The 16121-nt window shown below is 42.1% G+C and overlaps 1 protein-coding gene across 1 annotated transcript in view; it reads left to right on the forward strand.

Annotated features, from left to right (window-relative positions):
- LOC150082378 (uncharacterized) overlaps positions 1–7697 on the forward strand; it is a 189583-nt gene extending 181886 nt beyond the window's left edge. The window contains exon 4 of the mRNA XM_090380530.1: positions 4943–7697. Within this exon, the coding sequence (XP_090236656.1) occupies positions 4943–7472 (2530 nt within the window). The 3' untranslated portion in view covers positions 7473–7697. The remainder of the gene's footprint in view (positions 1–4942) is intronic.
- The last annotated feature ends 8424 nt before the right edge of the window (positions 7698–16121 follow it).

The following is a 16121-nucleotide window of genomic DNA, read 5'->3' on the forward strand; positions in this document are numbered from 1 at the left end:
AATTAATGTCAGAAATCCATCTTTTAGAACAGACCGTATTGTCTCTTTTATAATTCTTTGCGTTAATAACTTTAGGTGAACTCCAAACATTTTTTGGTGAGCATCGTTAGAGAATTAAAGCGACTTAGTTCGTGCCAAGATCACGTTTATTAAAATTTCCCACAGAAATTCATCATTACAGGAATAAAGGATTAAAAAGGCAGACATAATGAATCTTGTGGTTAAAGATCATTAGCATGTTGATTCTTTAGGCGACTTCTAAATATTTTAGCACGAAAACCGTGCTATAATATTTTATGGACACTTTTAATGCATGAAACCACCTCAGATGAAATAGTCAGTCCGGTCATGAGAAAATCATTACTGTCATGTCTGACGAATAATCATTATTTTCTCTCTGTTTAATTATTTGGATCTGTATTTTCTTTTGTTGAAAGATCTCCAAACATACCATTTGGGGGGAGGACTCTCTCTTTAACCCGACTGGGTTAAAATTACTTAAGGAACCATAAAAAAATCATTTGTTTTCTATTTATTTTATAATCTAATCGATAAGGTCATTACTAAACATTGTATTCCAGCATTGTGCTCCATTTTCATTGAAAATACATGAACAGTGAACTTTTTGGATGGGGAATTTGATTACTTTTTAAAGAAACATCATGTAGAAGATATTACAGTGAATCGTAAAGTGGAAACGAAGTAGGTTAGTTCACAAGGGAACTGGGAACGCGTTTAGTAATGCCTTATGATCTACTGGGTTACGAAACCTATGAATAACATCAGTAGCTGAGAAGCTTTTCTTTCGAAACGTTCGCGTGTTCAAATATAAACAATAGTTGAACTGTAGGAATAGCGAAATCATTCTCACTTCTCAACCGAAGCTAAAGTTGGGTATTAGAAAAATGCCCACTCCTGTGAGCTTAAACAATTCGGAGAATAGAATTTTTTTTTTTTTTTTTTGCTCTTTCCAGTCAGATTATGTTCTACTTTGAGATAACCAGTGTTCAATTGTGCACCTTTCTGCGCAGGAATATTATGCTCCATATTATTGAATAGTTCTAATCTTATGATTATTTAAATCTAAAATGTTTCAGAAATAATAAAAAAAAAAAAAAAAAAAGTAAATAAAAGTAATGAAAAAAAGCCAAATATGAAAGTAAAATCCGGCATTTTAAAACTTTTTCACATTTTAGATAGGTATGCCTTGATAGGTTTTGAGTTCAGTTGTTCACGAACAACTGAACTTATTTACATCTTTAAACATCTATAATGATTATCTTTTCGTTTCATCTGTTTTTGTGGCTTGCAGGATTTAAATTGCAAAAGGACAGGTCCATCAACCATCTCGTGAAAAGAGAAATGTCATTCTAATTTTTCATAGATCCTTAATGACAAAAGTTATTATTGGTACGAGTGCGGAATGTAATTTTTTTTATTGTAAAATGTATCGGAATTTAAATAATTCCTCATGGTAAAATGCCGAATTTTACAGAGTTTGCTGTTTTTCCAAGAATTCAGTGAATATTTACTGGATTTCAGTAAATAATCTGTACTTTGAAATATCAGTATTCAATTGCGCATCTTTCTGCGCAGAAAAATTATGGATCTCTTAATAATGGAGATTCCTATAGTTTTAAATTATTTAAATATAAAGGATTAAAAAATATATAAAAATCTAAAATAAATTTAAAGAAAACTTTTACATATAAATATAATAAAATATATTTTTTGAAATTCAGTGAAAATCAAATGTATTTTAAGAAAATCTGAATAATTCTTTAACACCTTACGATTTATAAATATGTTCATTGTTCGGTTATATTTTCTTAAAAGTTAAAAAAGAGTATTTCTTCTGAATCAATTTGCATATTGTACCATTTATTATTTTAAATAATTTTTATAAAATGAAAGGGCAAGATGGTCCAGCAACCATCTTGTGAAAAGAGAAATGCCATGCTGTATTTTCAAGAATCCTTAAAGACAAAAGTTATTGTTGGTATGATTTTTTTTTTTTTTTTATATATTGTAAAATGTATCGGAATTTAAACAATTTCGCATTGTAAAATGCCCGATTTTACAGAGTTTGTAATATTAAAATAATTCGTTGGATTTTTACTGTCTTTCAATGTTAACCGTGAGCTGGCTAAAGGAAAAATTCCATACAAGAAAGTGAACCCTCATTTTCCTTTACAACTTGATCCTGAATTGTGGCTCGATTTCGTCACAAGATTTAACCGTATTCCTATGCCAAACTCAGATCTAGCTCTACTAACAGAGCCCATCCAGCAAGAAGTGTTGAACAACATTCAGATTACAAAACAACAGCTGATCGTAGCCATCAATTCTCTACCTGCCTCGTCTACCACCGGTGATGATGGAGTTCCCCAATTCATGCTCAAATGCCTAAGTCCGTACATTATTCAGCCACTTTTAATTATCTTCAACCAGTTACTCTCGAACAAAATTTTCCCACAGCAGTGGAAAAACTATCTCATCAAACCTTTAGCCAAAGTTCAGTCGCCATCAAAACCTAAATACTTCCGACCCATCTCCAACTCCTCCAGCCTGCTGAAGCTCCTGGAGAAGGCCTTACTCCCCATCCTCACTAAGCAGATCTTGCCCAGTAATCCAGTCCAAATTCACTACTCCCTTCCAAACAGATCAACGATCACCAATCTGCTAGCCACCACGAATACTATCTTGTCAGCATTGGAGAATAGGCAGGAACTAGCTGTGACTTACTTAGACATTGAGGCTGCATTTGATGCCGTCCAAGTTAACCAACTTCTCACTCTCCTGGAATGCCACTTCCAGATCACAGGGAACATATTATGCTTTCTCTCCTCTCTTCTGAATAACAGAGTTATAAAGCTTCATACAGGAGATCGCACCCTTACTAGATCCGTCACCGCAGGAGTCCCACAAGGAGGGGTCCTTTCGGGCCTTCTGTTTTCATCCATTATCTTCCCACTGGTTGCACATTCTCGATGTCTACTGAGCTATGCGGACGATATCAAGATACTCACTCCCATCATTCCCGGTCAAGGCCTAGATCTGGTGAAAGTGGAAATTAACAACACTCTCACCACAGTCACATCTTACCTCTGCCAGTTTGGGCTCAAGATCAATCCTGATAAGTCCGAATTCATGGTGTATTCATTGAAGCAAACTCCTTCTTCTCTCCAGCCTTCGGTCGGCAACACCCTCATCCCAATTGTGTCCAGCCATCGTGATCTGGGCGTTGTATTCGACCCAAAACTTCGATTCAACGCCCACATGGATATGCTCCTCACACGTGCTTCAAGACTCCGGTGGATAGCAAAACAGCATCTCCTTCATATCACAGATAAAAAGATAACCGTGAGGTACATAAGAACAGTTATCTTTCCACCTTTACTCTATGCTGCTGAAATTTGGGCGTCAGCGGCACCGTCAATAAAGAAACCACTCTTTGCCACAGAATTCTGGCTCCTAAAGTGGGCCAACAGGAAGCACAACCTTCCAGCTCTGATTCGTACCACACAGCTTGCCAACTCTCTCGGAATTCCACGGCTTCCCACCTTAATCGATGACCAACGCCTCCTAGCAACAGTCAAGATGATAACAGGCATAATGGCAACACCTTCATTCTGGGATACCTGTGGCTGGAGGATCCCCCCTGCTGCCCTTAGGGCCAATCCCGAGCTCTACTCGCATTCAGCACGACTCCACCTCTCGGACAGGTTCCTTCCTCAGCAGATGCTCAAGCAAACCCAGGCACTGGACGCCGACCTGAACAAATTCGCTGCTGACCGGACTTACCGGAAAAAAATTATGACGAGTAGGACTAATCAGCAATGACTGATGTATACCTTGCACCTGTTCCTGTCTGATTGAGCTGGTGCTCTTATCTCAATGGTAAGCCAGCTCAAGCAGATTTAACTCTCGTAAGGAGTTCTCTCCTTTGTATTATAATATGTTTTCTTTGTAAAATTACCTTTTTGTAAATAATTGTTCAATTTTCCCAAGTTTGGGAAACTGTAAGCCCCTGGCTTTATGGCCGTGAAGGGTAATAAAAGATTATCTCTCTCTCTCTCTAAATAATCTGTAATTTGTGATTCCATTGATTCAATTGCGCATCTTTCTGCGCAGTAAAAAGAACCATCATTTTATTGCGCATCTTTCTGCGCAATAAAATGATGGATTTCTTAATAATGGAGATTCCTTTAGTTTTCAATTATTTAAATCTAAAGGATTACAAAACATAAAAATCTAAAACAAAATTAACGAAAATTAAAGGCATATTAAGAAAATCTAAATAATTCTTTAACGCCTTACGATGTTGATATACAAATAAACACGGACATTTTCTTAAAAGTTAAAAGAGTTTTATTTCTTCTGCATCCATTCACTCTCTCTCTCTCTCTCTTGCACTTCATATTGTCCAGGCGTACCATTTCCACGAGAAGTGATAATGACCACGTGAAGGGTGTACCAAAAAACCATCCGGCAAACATTAGAAAAACTTAATTTGCTAATGCATTCAAACGTACTCTTGTGTGCCATCAACTCATTAACAGCGTTGAGCACGCTTCGACCAATCACTGCAATCGATTTGCTCAAAAAGACTGCCAATCCTATTAGCTCGTGTTAATATCATTAGCAAGTGCCTTCTTTGCGTTTTATCTCTGTTAAGGGCTTCGAAGTGCACTCGAACTAATTAATTTAATAAAAGGCTAACTCTCTGTGATTACAACAGATTAGGAAGTTATCCAGCTGCACTTGTACCTGATCTCAATGTACGCGGATGAGTACATTTCTCATACAATGTGGTTTCGCTATGAAAAATAGTGCCTGATTAATACAAAGAAGGAATTCTGTAAATTGCTGATAAATGATTGTTTATAATAAACTCTTCTGGCATCTCCTAAGTGATTTGTTCTTTCTTTTCTGTTTCCAGAAATCAAAATCCCGTGTGCCAAAAGGGCTACCTGCAGATCATCGAACCCTCCGGCATGACGAGTGCATTACGGAGTCAGCAGACGAGGGGATTTTCTCAGCTGATTTCCGCCTTAAAGGAACCTCCGAAGCAGTTGTCGTCGCTGTTCGACGTTGATCGAGGAGAACCCGAATTCGGACGCTACTGCGGCGAGATGATTGGCCGAAGCGCCACCTTTTTCTCCGAAGGCAACAACGTCACCCTTCTAGTTGTGGTCCCAGGTCGAGTACCGGTTCATCCCTACCCCTTCAGTGTCTACCTCACCTACAAATTCCTTCCTAGAGTCCCCGCCAAGTACCAGCGGGTGCCCCTGGTCTACTACGGCACGAGACTGATGAACACCTACTGTGATAAGGTGCTGGTGAACTGTGATCGGAAGCAGTGCGTGATAAAGTCCCCCAACTTCCCCGGATTCTACCTGCGGAATGTCACGTGCCACTTCTGGGTGCGGCAAGATCACATCCCCTCGGGCCGGCACGCGTACATCGTGCTGTCGCAGAGCAACGAGTACAAGATCTCCGTGTACACGGGGCGTTCCAGCCCGGGGTCCTTCCCCCACAGCTCCCTGACCGAGGACTGTTCCAGCGACGTGATCAGGATATTCGACGGCCCCACCGTCAACTCGCTGCTGCTGATGCAGTTCTGCGGGGCGGGCACCCTGCCGGAAGTCATATCCAGTGGACCGGAAGTGCTCGTCCAGCTGTCCGCAGTCCCGAACCAGGTTCTGCACAACGCGCGGGTGGAACTCGACGTGCGCGTGCGGTTTGTGGACGCCGAGGAGTACCGGGTGAGCAGCGGGAAGTGCGATTTCCTCATCGACGGTTCGGTTCAGCGGCACGGAGTTGTATATAGTCCGCGTCACACCGTGCCACGCAACACCACGTGCACCTTTCAGCTGAACGGAGCCACCCCCTTCGACCGCATCTGGCTGTACTTCGTGTCGTTCTACGTCGAGGACCGGCACCAGTGGTCGCGTCGAGAGACGTGCGAGATCGGTCGATTGGAGATCTACGACGTGACCTCGTCAGGGTGGCGCAGCGTTGACCTAGATAACAGCTCCGAGGAGCCGTCGTACCGCTTCTGCGAGAAGTCCTCCCCGAAAGTGTGCGCCCGTGCAGCGGACCACTCCAGCTTCGTCCCCCTCCGTCCATGCAAGGTCCCCAGCGAGAGCTACTTGTCCCGGGGGTCGGAGATGGTGATTCGCTACAACATCTTCACCACCCCCGAGGTCACCGTCACCAGCAGCACTTTCGTGGCTCGCTTCGAGTTCGTGGACAACCGCCAGTACGGAACCCCAGTCAAGGCGGAACTGTGCGACCGTCGCTTCGAGAGTCGCAACAACCAGTACGGCAGTTTTGCGTCGACCCGGAACGTGTTTCTGTACGGACGGGGGGGCAGCGAGAACATCACGTGCTCGTACAGCTTCTTCGGCCTCCCGTCGGAGAGGATCGTCATCACGTTCACCGACATCCGCCTCAAGTCGTCTCACTGCGAGCACCACTACGACCCCGTCTTGCAGCAGCACAAGTGTCGCATCCACCACACCCCTTCCGGCAGGGTCGCCTTCATCCAGGCCACGGAACGTTCGGGCACGATCTTCGCCCCTCTGGGATGCTTCTGCGACATCACATCCGACCCGCGGAGGCCTGTCGTCATCGAGTCGGTGAGCAACACCGCCAAGCTGACCTTCACCGTGACCCAGATGACCTCGTTCGAGGACTTCAACCACTTCGGCTTCGAGGCCATGTACGAGTTTCTGCCCGTGTCCACGTGCGACACGGGCATCCAGCGGAAGAACGGCTCCAGCGAAGGGGAAGTCATCTTCAAGGTGCCCCACTCGGTGGAAAGCCGCGCGCTGCCGCTGCGGTGTCGCTGGCTGCTCGAGGCGGCACCCTACAAATATCTCTATCTGAAGTTCAAAGGTTCCGACGGCTCCGGAGGCTGCCACTCGGGGAACCGCATCATCGTGTACGCCGGGGTGCACGTGCAGCCGATCGCGGTGGTGTGCCTCACCGACGGACTGAACGACCAGGAGTACGACGTGTTCTCGAGCTTCTGGTACAACGACTCGCACCACGGAGGCCACAAGTCGCCGCACATCCGCGACCACGTGTACATTGAGATCATCGCCGCCCACTCGGAGACTTTCCGCTTCCGGTGGCTCGAAGTGACGAAACCGTTTTTCAGGACGCACTCGGGACAGACGCTGAGGAACGTGAACTGCCTCTTCGAGTGCCCCGAGCTGAACGCGTGCATCAGTCCGGAGCTGTGGTGCGACGGCACCATCCACTGTCCGTCGGGGTACGACGAAGCCCCCAACCACTGTCAGCAGTTCCCGACCCCGTACGTGGCCGCAGGGGCCGGAGGGGGCATCGTGCTCCTGCTGATTGTGCTCGCCCTCGTGACCCACCGCTGCCGCCAGAGGGTGAAGTTCAAGGAGTCTCGCCCCGTGCCCACCGAAGACTTCCCCATGGATAGTCCGCACGTGTGACGCATTCCGAGACTACGACTTTGTTTCCAAGTGCCTGTGACGACTGCTGTCACGTGACCCTGCTTGGTGGTTCCTCGTACGTGTTTGTTCGTTGCCACATTGACCGACCGACATCAAAATCTTCGTTACCTGCACGCTCCATGTGTTACGGCACACTAAATGCTCAACCATGTGCTTTACGCGCGTGCAGCGGATCCGTGCCCGCATACTTCTTCTGTTTGTATCTTTCCGCTCGAGATGACAGATATATAAATATATGTAATTTATACACTTTGTACGTCCATAAAATGATGTAACTTTATCACGTGAACACTGTCTGTTTGTTTCATTGATCCCCCTCTCTCTCTCACACACACACACACAGACACGTCTCAGCAGGTAAGTTGACCACTGCAAAAACAAAAGGGCATCTTCGGTGCAACTTTCTGTAATGCGCTGCGCTGTCCCTAGGTGGCGCAATTATACGTATGATAAATAATAACTTTGAGCAAATTTGAACTGCGGTGGACTCGAGTTGGCTTGACATTGCACTACTTTTCAATAAATATCACCGAGAGGGAGCACAAAGTAACTAGCTGCGTTGCTATTCAACTACTATCAGTGACCTTCGGAAGGTTACTCTGCCATTTACTTAAAAGAATTTGAATTTATTTATTTCAGTCATTTAAAAAGAATTTAATTAAATAAAATACAGACAAGCCGGTCACGTGGTTTGTTTTAAAGCAGTGCAATACCTACGCAACGCGTGGTATAGGAGTTCCTCTATCTTAAATGTTAAGACCATCGCAATGTACGCTGCAGTTTAAAACCTTTTTTGGCGGAAAACGCCCATGATAAAATAATTTAAAGTTAGGTGTGTTAAAGGCAACTAAGGTTATGAGGTTCAGTGCATTGTGTTTGTAATTGCGTGTATCGTTTGGTCGCATAAAAATGTGAATTTTCAGGAGGGAAAACCACCCAATGCTAGCCTGCGACCAACTTACTCGGCCATGTTATTAAAAGATAAAACCATATAAATTCCTCGCCCAATTGAGGTGATTCGAACCGAGGTCTTTCACTGTCAGAAACCGAGGAAGTTTGCTAGGAATTTTGATTGCCTCTTGTATAAGGCAATGGTCAGGCCACACCTTGAATACTGTCTGGAGGCCTCATTTTAAGCAGGATATAGAGCTGCTGGAACGAGTACAAAAAAGGGAAACAAGATTGGTGAGGGGAACAAAGGGGTGCGCTTACCAAGAAAGGCTTCAGTTCTGCAAATTGCAGCGGCTGGAGAATAGGCACCTACGAGGTGATCTGATCAAGGTGTTTAAGGCCTTGATTGGTTTGAGCAAGCTCAATGCTGATTAATCTTGGCAAGATTACGCAGTTGAGGAGGTATGAATTGAAATTGAGGGAAGAGAAGATAATAGATGTGAGGAAATTTGCCTTTAGCTAGTGGATTGCTGGAACAAACTTCCATCTCTCTCTCTCTCTCTCTAGTTGGAAGTTCATGGCTTCAATAAATCCGAGGAAGAACTGGAATCTTGTGGAGTGAATGGATGGGTAAAATAGGAAGTTTTTTTTTTTTTTTTTTTCTGGCTGAGGCTGTATAAGCTTGCTTTCCTGCATCATTTGCCTTTACTATTGCTAATATCTTCTTTCTCTTTTAAATGTGTACCTAAGCGATTAACACTCCAAGTCTTCAAGGCCTTGTCTTCACTCCACGTGCAGGATATGATCTGTGCTAATCCAGTCGCTCCTGTCTAAGGATTTTTCCCCGAGCAAAACAATAAATCTTTCTGAATCAATGGAATCGGACCCAGTGAAATACAAAGCAAGCAGTGTAGAGCAAAGAGTCTATCTGGAACTAAATATAGAATAGGAGCATCCTGAAGGAATCTGTCTCAACCCCCCCCCCCCCGGATAAAAAAAAAAAATAAATAAAATAAAATATTCCAGGATTTTTTCAATCAACAGTCCAAGTCAAATAATATGAATAAATAAATCAATGCGCATGCGTAATGGCCATTCAATCGATAGGAACATTCACTACGCATGTGTTAATTTTCCGACTTTAACATCACAAAAATCGTATTAGTTTTAGCATGTGGTGTACTTATATTCCTTTGATGTTCTTGGGCTCCTTTTCCTAATAATTTAATTTATTTAAAATTTGGTCATTTTATAATGATTACATAATAATTTTTATGAGAACAATTTATTGGCATTAATTTATGGGAATAATAGCTGAGCAAAGAGCTCCACAGCGTGGATTACTTTGGCAGTTCCATCCGAACGGTTTTATTTACGCTCCGATGTGTTTGTATGAAGTTAGTATCCTTTTGCGTGTCAAACCCGTCCGGCTATGAAAAGCTGCCACCCGTCGATCTAAATAGGGCTGCGAATTGTGCACGCTACTGGCGATACCTTTATAAGCAAAGCCAACACGACATTGCTCGGTGGACCCTGACGTGTATTTTGGCACACTGCCAACAAAGATGTCGTGGCATCTTTGTAGGTTTATGGAATTTGCAAGAACCCAGTTATTTGTTGAATGAATGGGATTCTTGTCCAAGATCAGAGCAGAGCAGTGAGAATCCAAACCCATAACCAAGGAGCATCACAGGAAATGTCATCTGAGGGTTCTAACAAAATTTCTCGCCTACTCAACTGATTTATAATATTATGGCTTTTTAATGTCAAAACCGATCTATTAAAACCTGTGTTAAGATTATTTTCTTAACAAATTTCAATTTTTCTTATTTATAAAGGTCAACCTTTATTTGTAACTAAAGCAATACGCATCATCATCAAAAACCCATGAAAATCGGAATAACTTCGAGTAAAACAGTGCTATGGACATGAAATTTGCCAATAACATTCTGTATACGGTTCCACTGTCTGTCGACAACCCCTACAACTACAAATGCGTATGCGCAAGTGGAATGAATATCCAGCAAATTGATCATGCCCAGTAAACGAATTTTAAATCAAAGAAGAGAGAGAGAGAAATGCTAAAGAAATCTATGAAAGAATTACACTAGAGTAGTTGGGTAGATATTACCCAGCTATGTTACTGTTGCAAGGTGGCTGACAGTGTCCAAAAGAAGACTGGGTTATTTGATAATCCAAAGGCATGGTCAGCTATTTGACCATCAATTGCAATCGTTGAAAAAAAAATTTTAGAAAAAAAATTTAAGTGGCTCAACTTGAAAAGTACTTTAACATTTCTCAAGGACGCATTTTAACAATATTACATGAACATTTCAAAATGCACAAAATTAGTGTAGGATGGATTCCCAGAAACCTTTCCATTCGTGGTAAACCACATAGGGTGAAGTCTTCACCAGAGAACTGAAAATGAATTCCTGATAATCCACCTAGATTTTTATTCCGTTTTGCGACGAAAATTGGCTTCGTTTTTATGATCCTGAATCCAAACGAAAAGCATGCGGTGGAAGACACAAAGGATCTCTAACCCCGAAAAAGTTTCGAATCTAAACATCAGCTGGAAAAGTTTGTCCAACGCCCCAAGGACAAAGCCCAGGTTGCACAGGCTAAAATTCATGAATGTGGATTCTGAGTAATTTGTTCGTGGAAATCATTTTAAAGATGATGAAGAGCTAAAACCAGCTGTAGAACCATGGCTGAACGTTGATCCTGAATCCAAATAAGATAATATCATATTAGTAGCGTTCTTCTGGGTAGCACAGTTGGTAGGATCGCCGTCCTCCCAGACACCGGGTGGAAAAGACCTGAGTTCGAGTTTCGTCGGTGACGTGATGATTTTTAGGGAATTTTTCACAACGTGGCTGAGTTAGTTGGTCTCAGGCGAAGGGAGCTTGGTTTTTTTCTTTCGGAAACTCGGGTTTTTCGTCCACCAAACAGAAAATCGACCTCAGAACACATCAATTTGCAGATAATATACACGGCACAATATGGCCTTAGTCGATGATGCTCCCAAAACCCAATAACATCCCTCCCCCTCACATATGTAACTATCCTGTTGACCTTTGAATTTATTCAAACTTTCAGCCTCAACTAACTGCGAGAGCAACTTGTTCTAGCAATCAACGTCACACTGGCTAAAATTCATTTTAATTTTGGTAGGACAAATAAAGATAAAGATTTATTTAAAAGAAAACTTCCTACAATCTAGTCTAAACTTCTTCCCTCTAATTTGAATTTATGGCGCCTAGTTCTGGAATTCTTTATAGTTCTTGAAGTCGTTCCTCGTACGGTCCCCCTTTTTTCGATCACACCATGTGAATTAACCCTTCTTGGGACTCTTTCTAGAAGCTTCATATCTTTTTTCTTTCTTTTTTTTTTTTGCCAGGTTAGATCCCCATACTTCGACGTAGTATTCCAAATGGGGACTTACAATTGCCTTATACAATGGGATTATGACCTTTTTATCTCTACAGGACATTGTTCGATAAATCATCGTAAGACGCCATGGGTTTTCCTATCCGCCTGTTCACACGGCTCAGAAAACTTCATATCTACCCCTATTGTAATTCCCAGATCTCTTTTTTCTTCTTTCTGGTTTTAGTTGAATCCCACCAAGTGCGTCACTTATATTCGGTTTGCTGTTCCCCAAGTGTAAGACCTTGTATTTTATGCACTAAAAATATCTGCCACTTTTCTGACCATCTTTGAAGCCTGTTCAAGTCATCTCAAGATGCATTGCTTAGCACTGGTCATTAACAACTCTCCCAACCTTTATATTGTCTGAAAAATTTTGACATCATTCCCTTTATCCCTTCTTCGATGTCGTTAATAAAAATCAGAAAAGACTGCGTTCCAAAAGTCAAATGTCTTGCTAAAATCAATATGAAATTTTTCCCCACAACCAGCTCATGAGTAACTGTGGTAAAATAGCTTACCAGCTTAGTTAAACATGATTTTCCCTTAACAAAACAGTGTTGCGTGTTCTTCAGAATACCATTTCTATCTAAATATCCCTCGATTGCACTCTTAATCATTGCCTCCAGATTTTCCCTAGTACTGAAATCAGACTGCCTTTATGTATCGGCGTTTCATTGGCACTTCTCCAATCTAAAGGAATCTCTCCGAGTCTATTGATGCTCCCAAAATTAATCTTAATGGTTTAATGTACTCTCTGGATGCCTACCTCAGAATTACTGGATATAGGCCTTGAACTCCAGGAGCCTTACTTACTTGCCTCGAGGCTCTAAAGTTTTTTCTAATAAACAGTCATCTCTAATTTCGAAATCACTAATTTAATATACCTCTTCTGGGCATTAAGGATCTTTTGTCTGTAAAGACCAACACGAAGTACTTATTCAATTCACCACCAATATCAGTTGGACTATCAAAGACTTTACCACAGCCAGTACAGAAGCCAAAAGGGTCCGATCTGATTTGCTTTCCTCTTCTATGTATTCACATACATGAAAAACTCTTTGTCCCCATTCATTCTTTCTCTCTCTCTCTCTCTCTCTCTCTCTCTCTCTCTCTCTCTCTCTCTCTCTCTCTCTCTTAGTCAGTGCTTTCTGATACTCAGCGTTGGCCTCCTTAGCCTTATTTGTGGTACTGTGAAAAATCTACTTGGAGCTGTTGTCGGCTTTAGTACTTTTCCTCACTCTGTAACCTTCTCGTGCTATCTTTTTCTGCTCTGTTAAACTGGCCACCTCAGTATTCATACATCTGGGCATCCTCCTAGGCTAACCAGAAGTTGGAATTTAGCCATTTTATCGACAAACACTCCTGACATTAGTTCTATATGTAAACACAGTTAAAATTAAGTATTCTTTTATAGTTTACTACGCTGACACACCTCTTGAAGTTATTTAGGCATTTTTTCTTAGTTTGATATTTCTGCCCGTTTCTCAGATAATAGAGAACCAAATCTTCTTCAACCGGGGCAATATATCACTTGGCAGATCACGAGATACTTGAGTTCCTGACGTGCTTCCAGTTACATTTGTTTCTAAGGCGAGCACCCATTTCTTCAGGGTGCCAAATTCTTCTAGTAATGCACCAAGTTTTACTTTGAGATTGCTACACTCCGTACATCTCGTGCAAATAAAATAATCGTCGGTTGAGTTGGTTTGTCTCATAGATCGACCTAAAAATGCCACAGGTTATACAAGCGATGGATCCATGACTCACAATGAAATGTTCGCAGGCATTTCCGTCTGAGTCACGCTGTCTTTGGACGATGTTTTGGAAACGGATGGACGATGTATGAAAGTGGAGTTCTTTCAGTTTCGGATGGAACTTCTGAGTGAATACATTGAAAAATAAATAAACGAAAAGGTGTTTTTTTACCTATGTCTTTTATATTCGTTTCTCGGAACTTTTTGACCCACCGCTCGTAAATTCCAGCTCGTATTTCACGGTAGATTGATCCCTTAATGTTCTCCAGCGTCTCGAGTTTCCTTTCAACTGTTAAACATATCTGCCATTTCCGCTGTGCATTTTATGATCCATCCACCGCTATAAACACCCTTAGCGAAGGAATAAAAGGTGACCTTGCCTTTAAAGGGTCAATGATTCACAGAAGTTGACAGATGATGAACTTGAACTTAAAAAAAGGGATTCTTGAGTTATCCGATGGAGGAAGCATCGAAGACCACCTCGCAATCCCCTTCCAGTTCAAGACGCTTAGGAAGGGTCTAGGCCTATGATCTTTGTCTTGAGAGGGAGCCAAACGATGCACGAAATAATAAAGCGGAAGCCATTTTGTCCAAAATTTATTGCCGTTGCCGTAAGTGACAAGAAAATGGACAGAAATAAAACCCCCGAAATGAAATATCTCCCATTGCGACAATTGTACAGCGAATCTTAATGGGGTCCCGGTTGGGTAATTTTTCCTGTTAACAAGGAGTGAGAAACAGATTTGGAAGTCATTGCAATATCGATTGCTTCCTCCTTTGCTCAAGTTCTTCGCTGGCACAATGCCAAGCCTAATTGTTAGCATCGTTCATAATTACCCTTCGTCCTAAAAGCGCAGCCGGATGAATGTAAATGAAAGTCGATGGAGTGGGAAAAGTTTCCAGCGAGTGTAAGAAAAAGAAATTTCAGTGTTCATTACGAGGGGATGTGTGATAGCCTTCCAATGGCCATGGGAAATCAGGCTGCCTGCAAACATTAGTGTCTGACGACACTGCCAATCAAATATCTGCATCGTATCCTAGCAACACTGTCACACGGATTTCGGGGCTTCGCGATTGCAGACCTGTGGGAGTATTCTGTTTGTGGCGTGTCCTTCATCATTTGCAGGCAAAACGGATATGACGTATTGACATCCCTAATCTGCAACAGCGGAGACTTTTCTTTTTCGATAAATCGGCGCTTTTATTACGTGAATAATGGCGAATCCCCTTCTGAACAAATTCCTCATCAAACTCTCCATTTTATTAAATGCTCTCCAGATGGCGTTACGATTTCTCCCCGAAGTTCGGTTTCACACACCTGTGGTGATTTTATACACACTGAGTTATCAGAAGTATTGGGACACCAACGACTTTTATATTTAGATCCCGAAAATTGATTTCACGCAGCTGCCACGGCTTGCTGCATCATGGTCCTGCACTTCGATATGTGTGCAGTGGACTCAAGCCTCGAACTTAATTGCCGGACATTGTATGAACCAAGTTGTATCTAAAAGTTTCTTAAACGCTTCCCTTACAGTGCCAACACAGATGAGCGTATGATGTTCTGTCCACAAGATGGTAATAGCTTGGAGTTTTTCTACAATTTGGCTGCAATAGTGCCCTTCCGAATTTTATAATTAATTTTTTATTCTACTTTGAAACAGATGTATTCAAGATTATCATGGATGGCTGACCACAGTTTCAAAAAGTTCCTTTAAATTTATAGTCACACGTAGGATTGACAATAATTCCAGAATTGCCAAAGTTAGAGATCTGGGAGTTACTTTTATCGCGGGATGTGGGTTTGATAAACATCTGAGGATTATATTAAACCAAGCTAAAAAAACAAATTGGCTTCATTAAAAAGCCGACACACAGATTTAAAGGTTTTCAGTTCTCTGTGCTGTTATTCAAAGAAACTGTACTCCCTAGACTGGACTTTGCTTCTCCTGTATGGAACCCACACTAGGCATATTTTATACAGCAAACTGAATCGCTGCAAATGAAATTCATCCACTATCTTTCCAGAGGTAATCCCATATTTTTTTAACACCGAATTTTCTACCCGAATCGCTGTTCTTATTTGAATCTTCAATCTTTGGAAGCTCAGCGAACTGTTCTCGAACTAAAACTGTTGTACCATATCTTCACTAGTTCAACATGCCTGCCGGACCTTCTGTGCCATATTGATCTTCACTCTCCAGTGGTGGCTACTAGACAGAAGACCAGATTCCACATCGGCAACTCTAGATTAGAGATCTCCAGGAACTCCTTCTTCAAAAGAACGTTGGTACTCATGAACAAGTTTGTTTGATCTGGATATGGCTGTCCACAGGAAAGAGTTCCACAGAACTACACCGCCCTACCATTAATATCCGGACACTCGCCTTTAGACAAAAAAAAGAGTTTATATTGTGTCATTTAATATTTTGTGCTGAAATATTTTGCTTTCACGACGACTTCAATCTTCGCGACATACTCTCAACCAGCATTTTATAAATGTCAGGTGACATGTTCCTCCATTCAGCCATTAATGCAGCCATCAGTT

The sequence above is a fragment of the Mastigoproctus giganteus genome, chromosome 8 (genome assembly GCF_048544385.1).
Source record: "Mastigoproctus giganteus isolate SK-2022 chromosome 8, ASM4854438v1, whole genome shotgun sequence".
Taxonomy (NCBI): Eukaryota; Metazoa; Arthropoda; class Arachnida; order Uropygi; family Thelyphonidae; genus Mastigoproctus; species Mastigoproctus giganteus.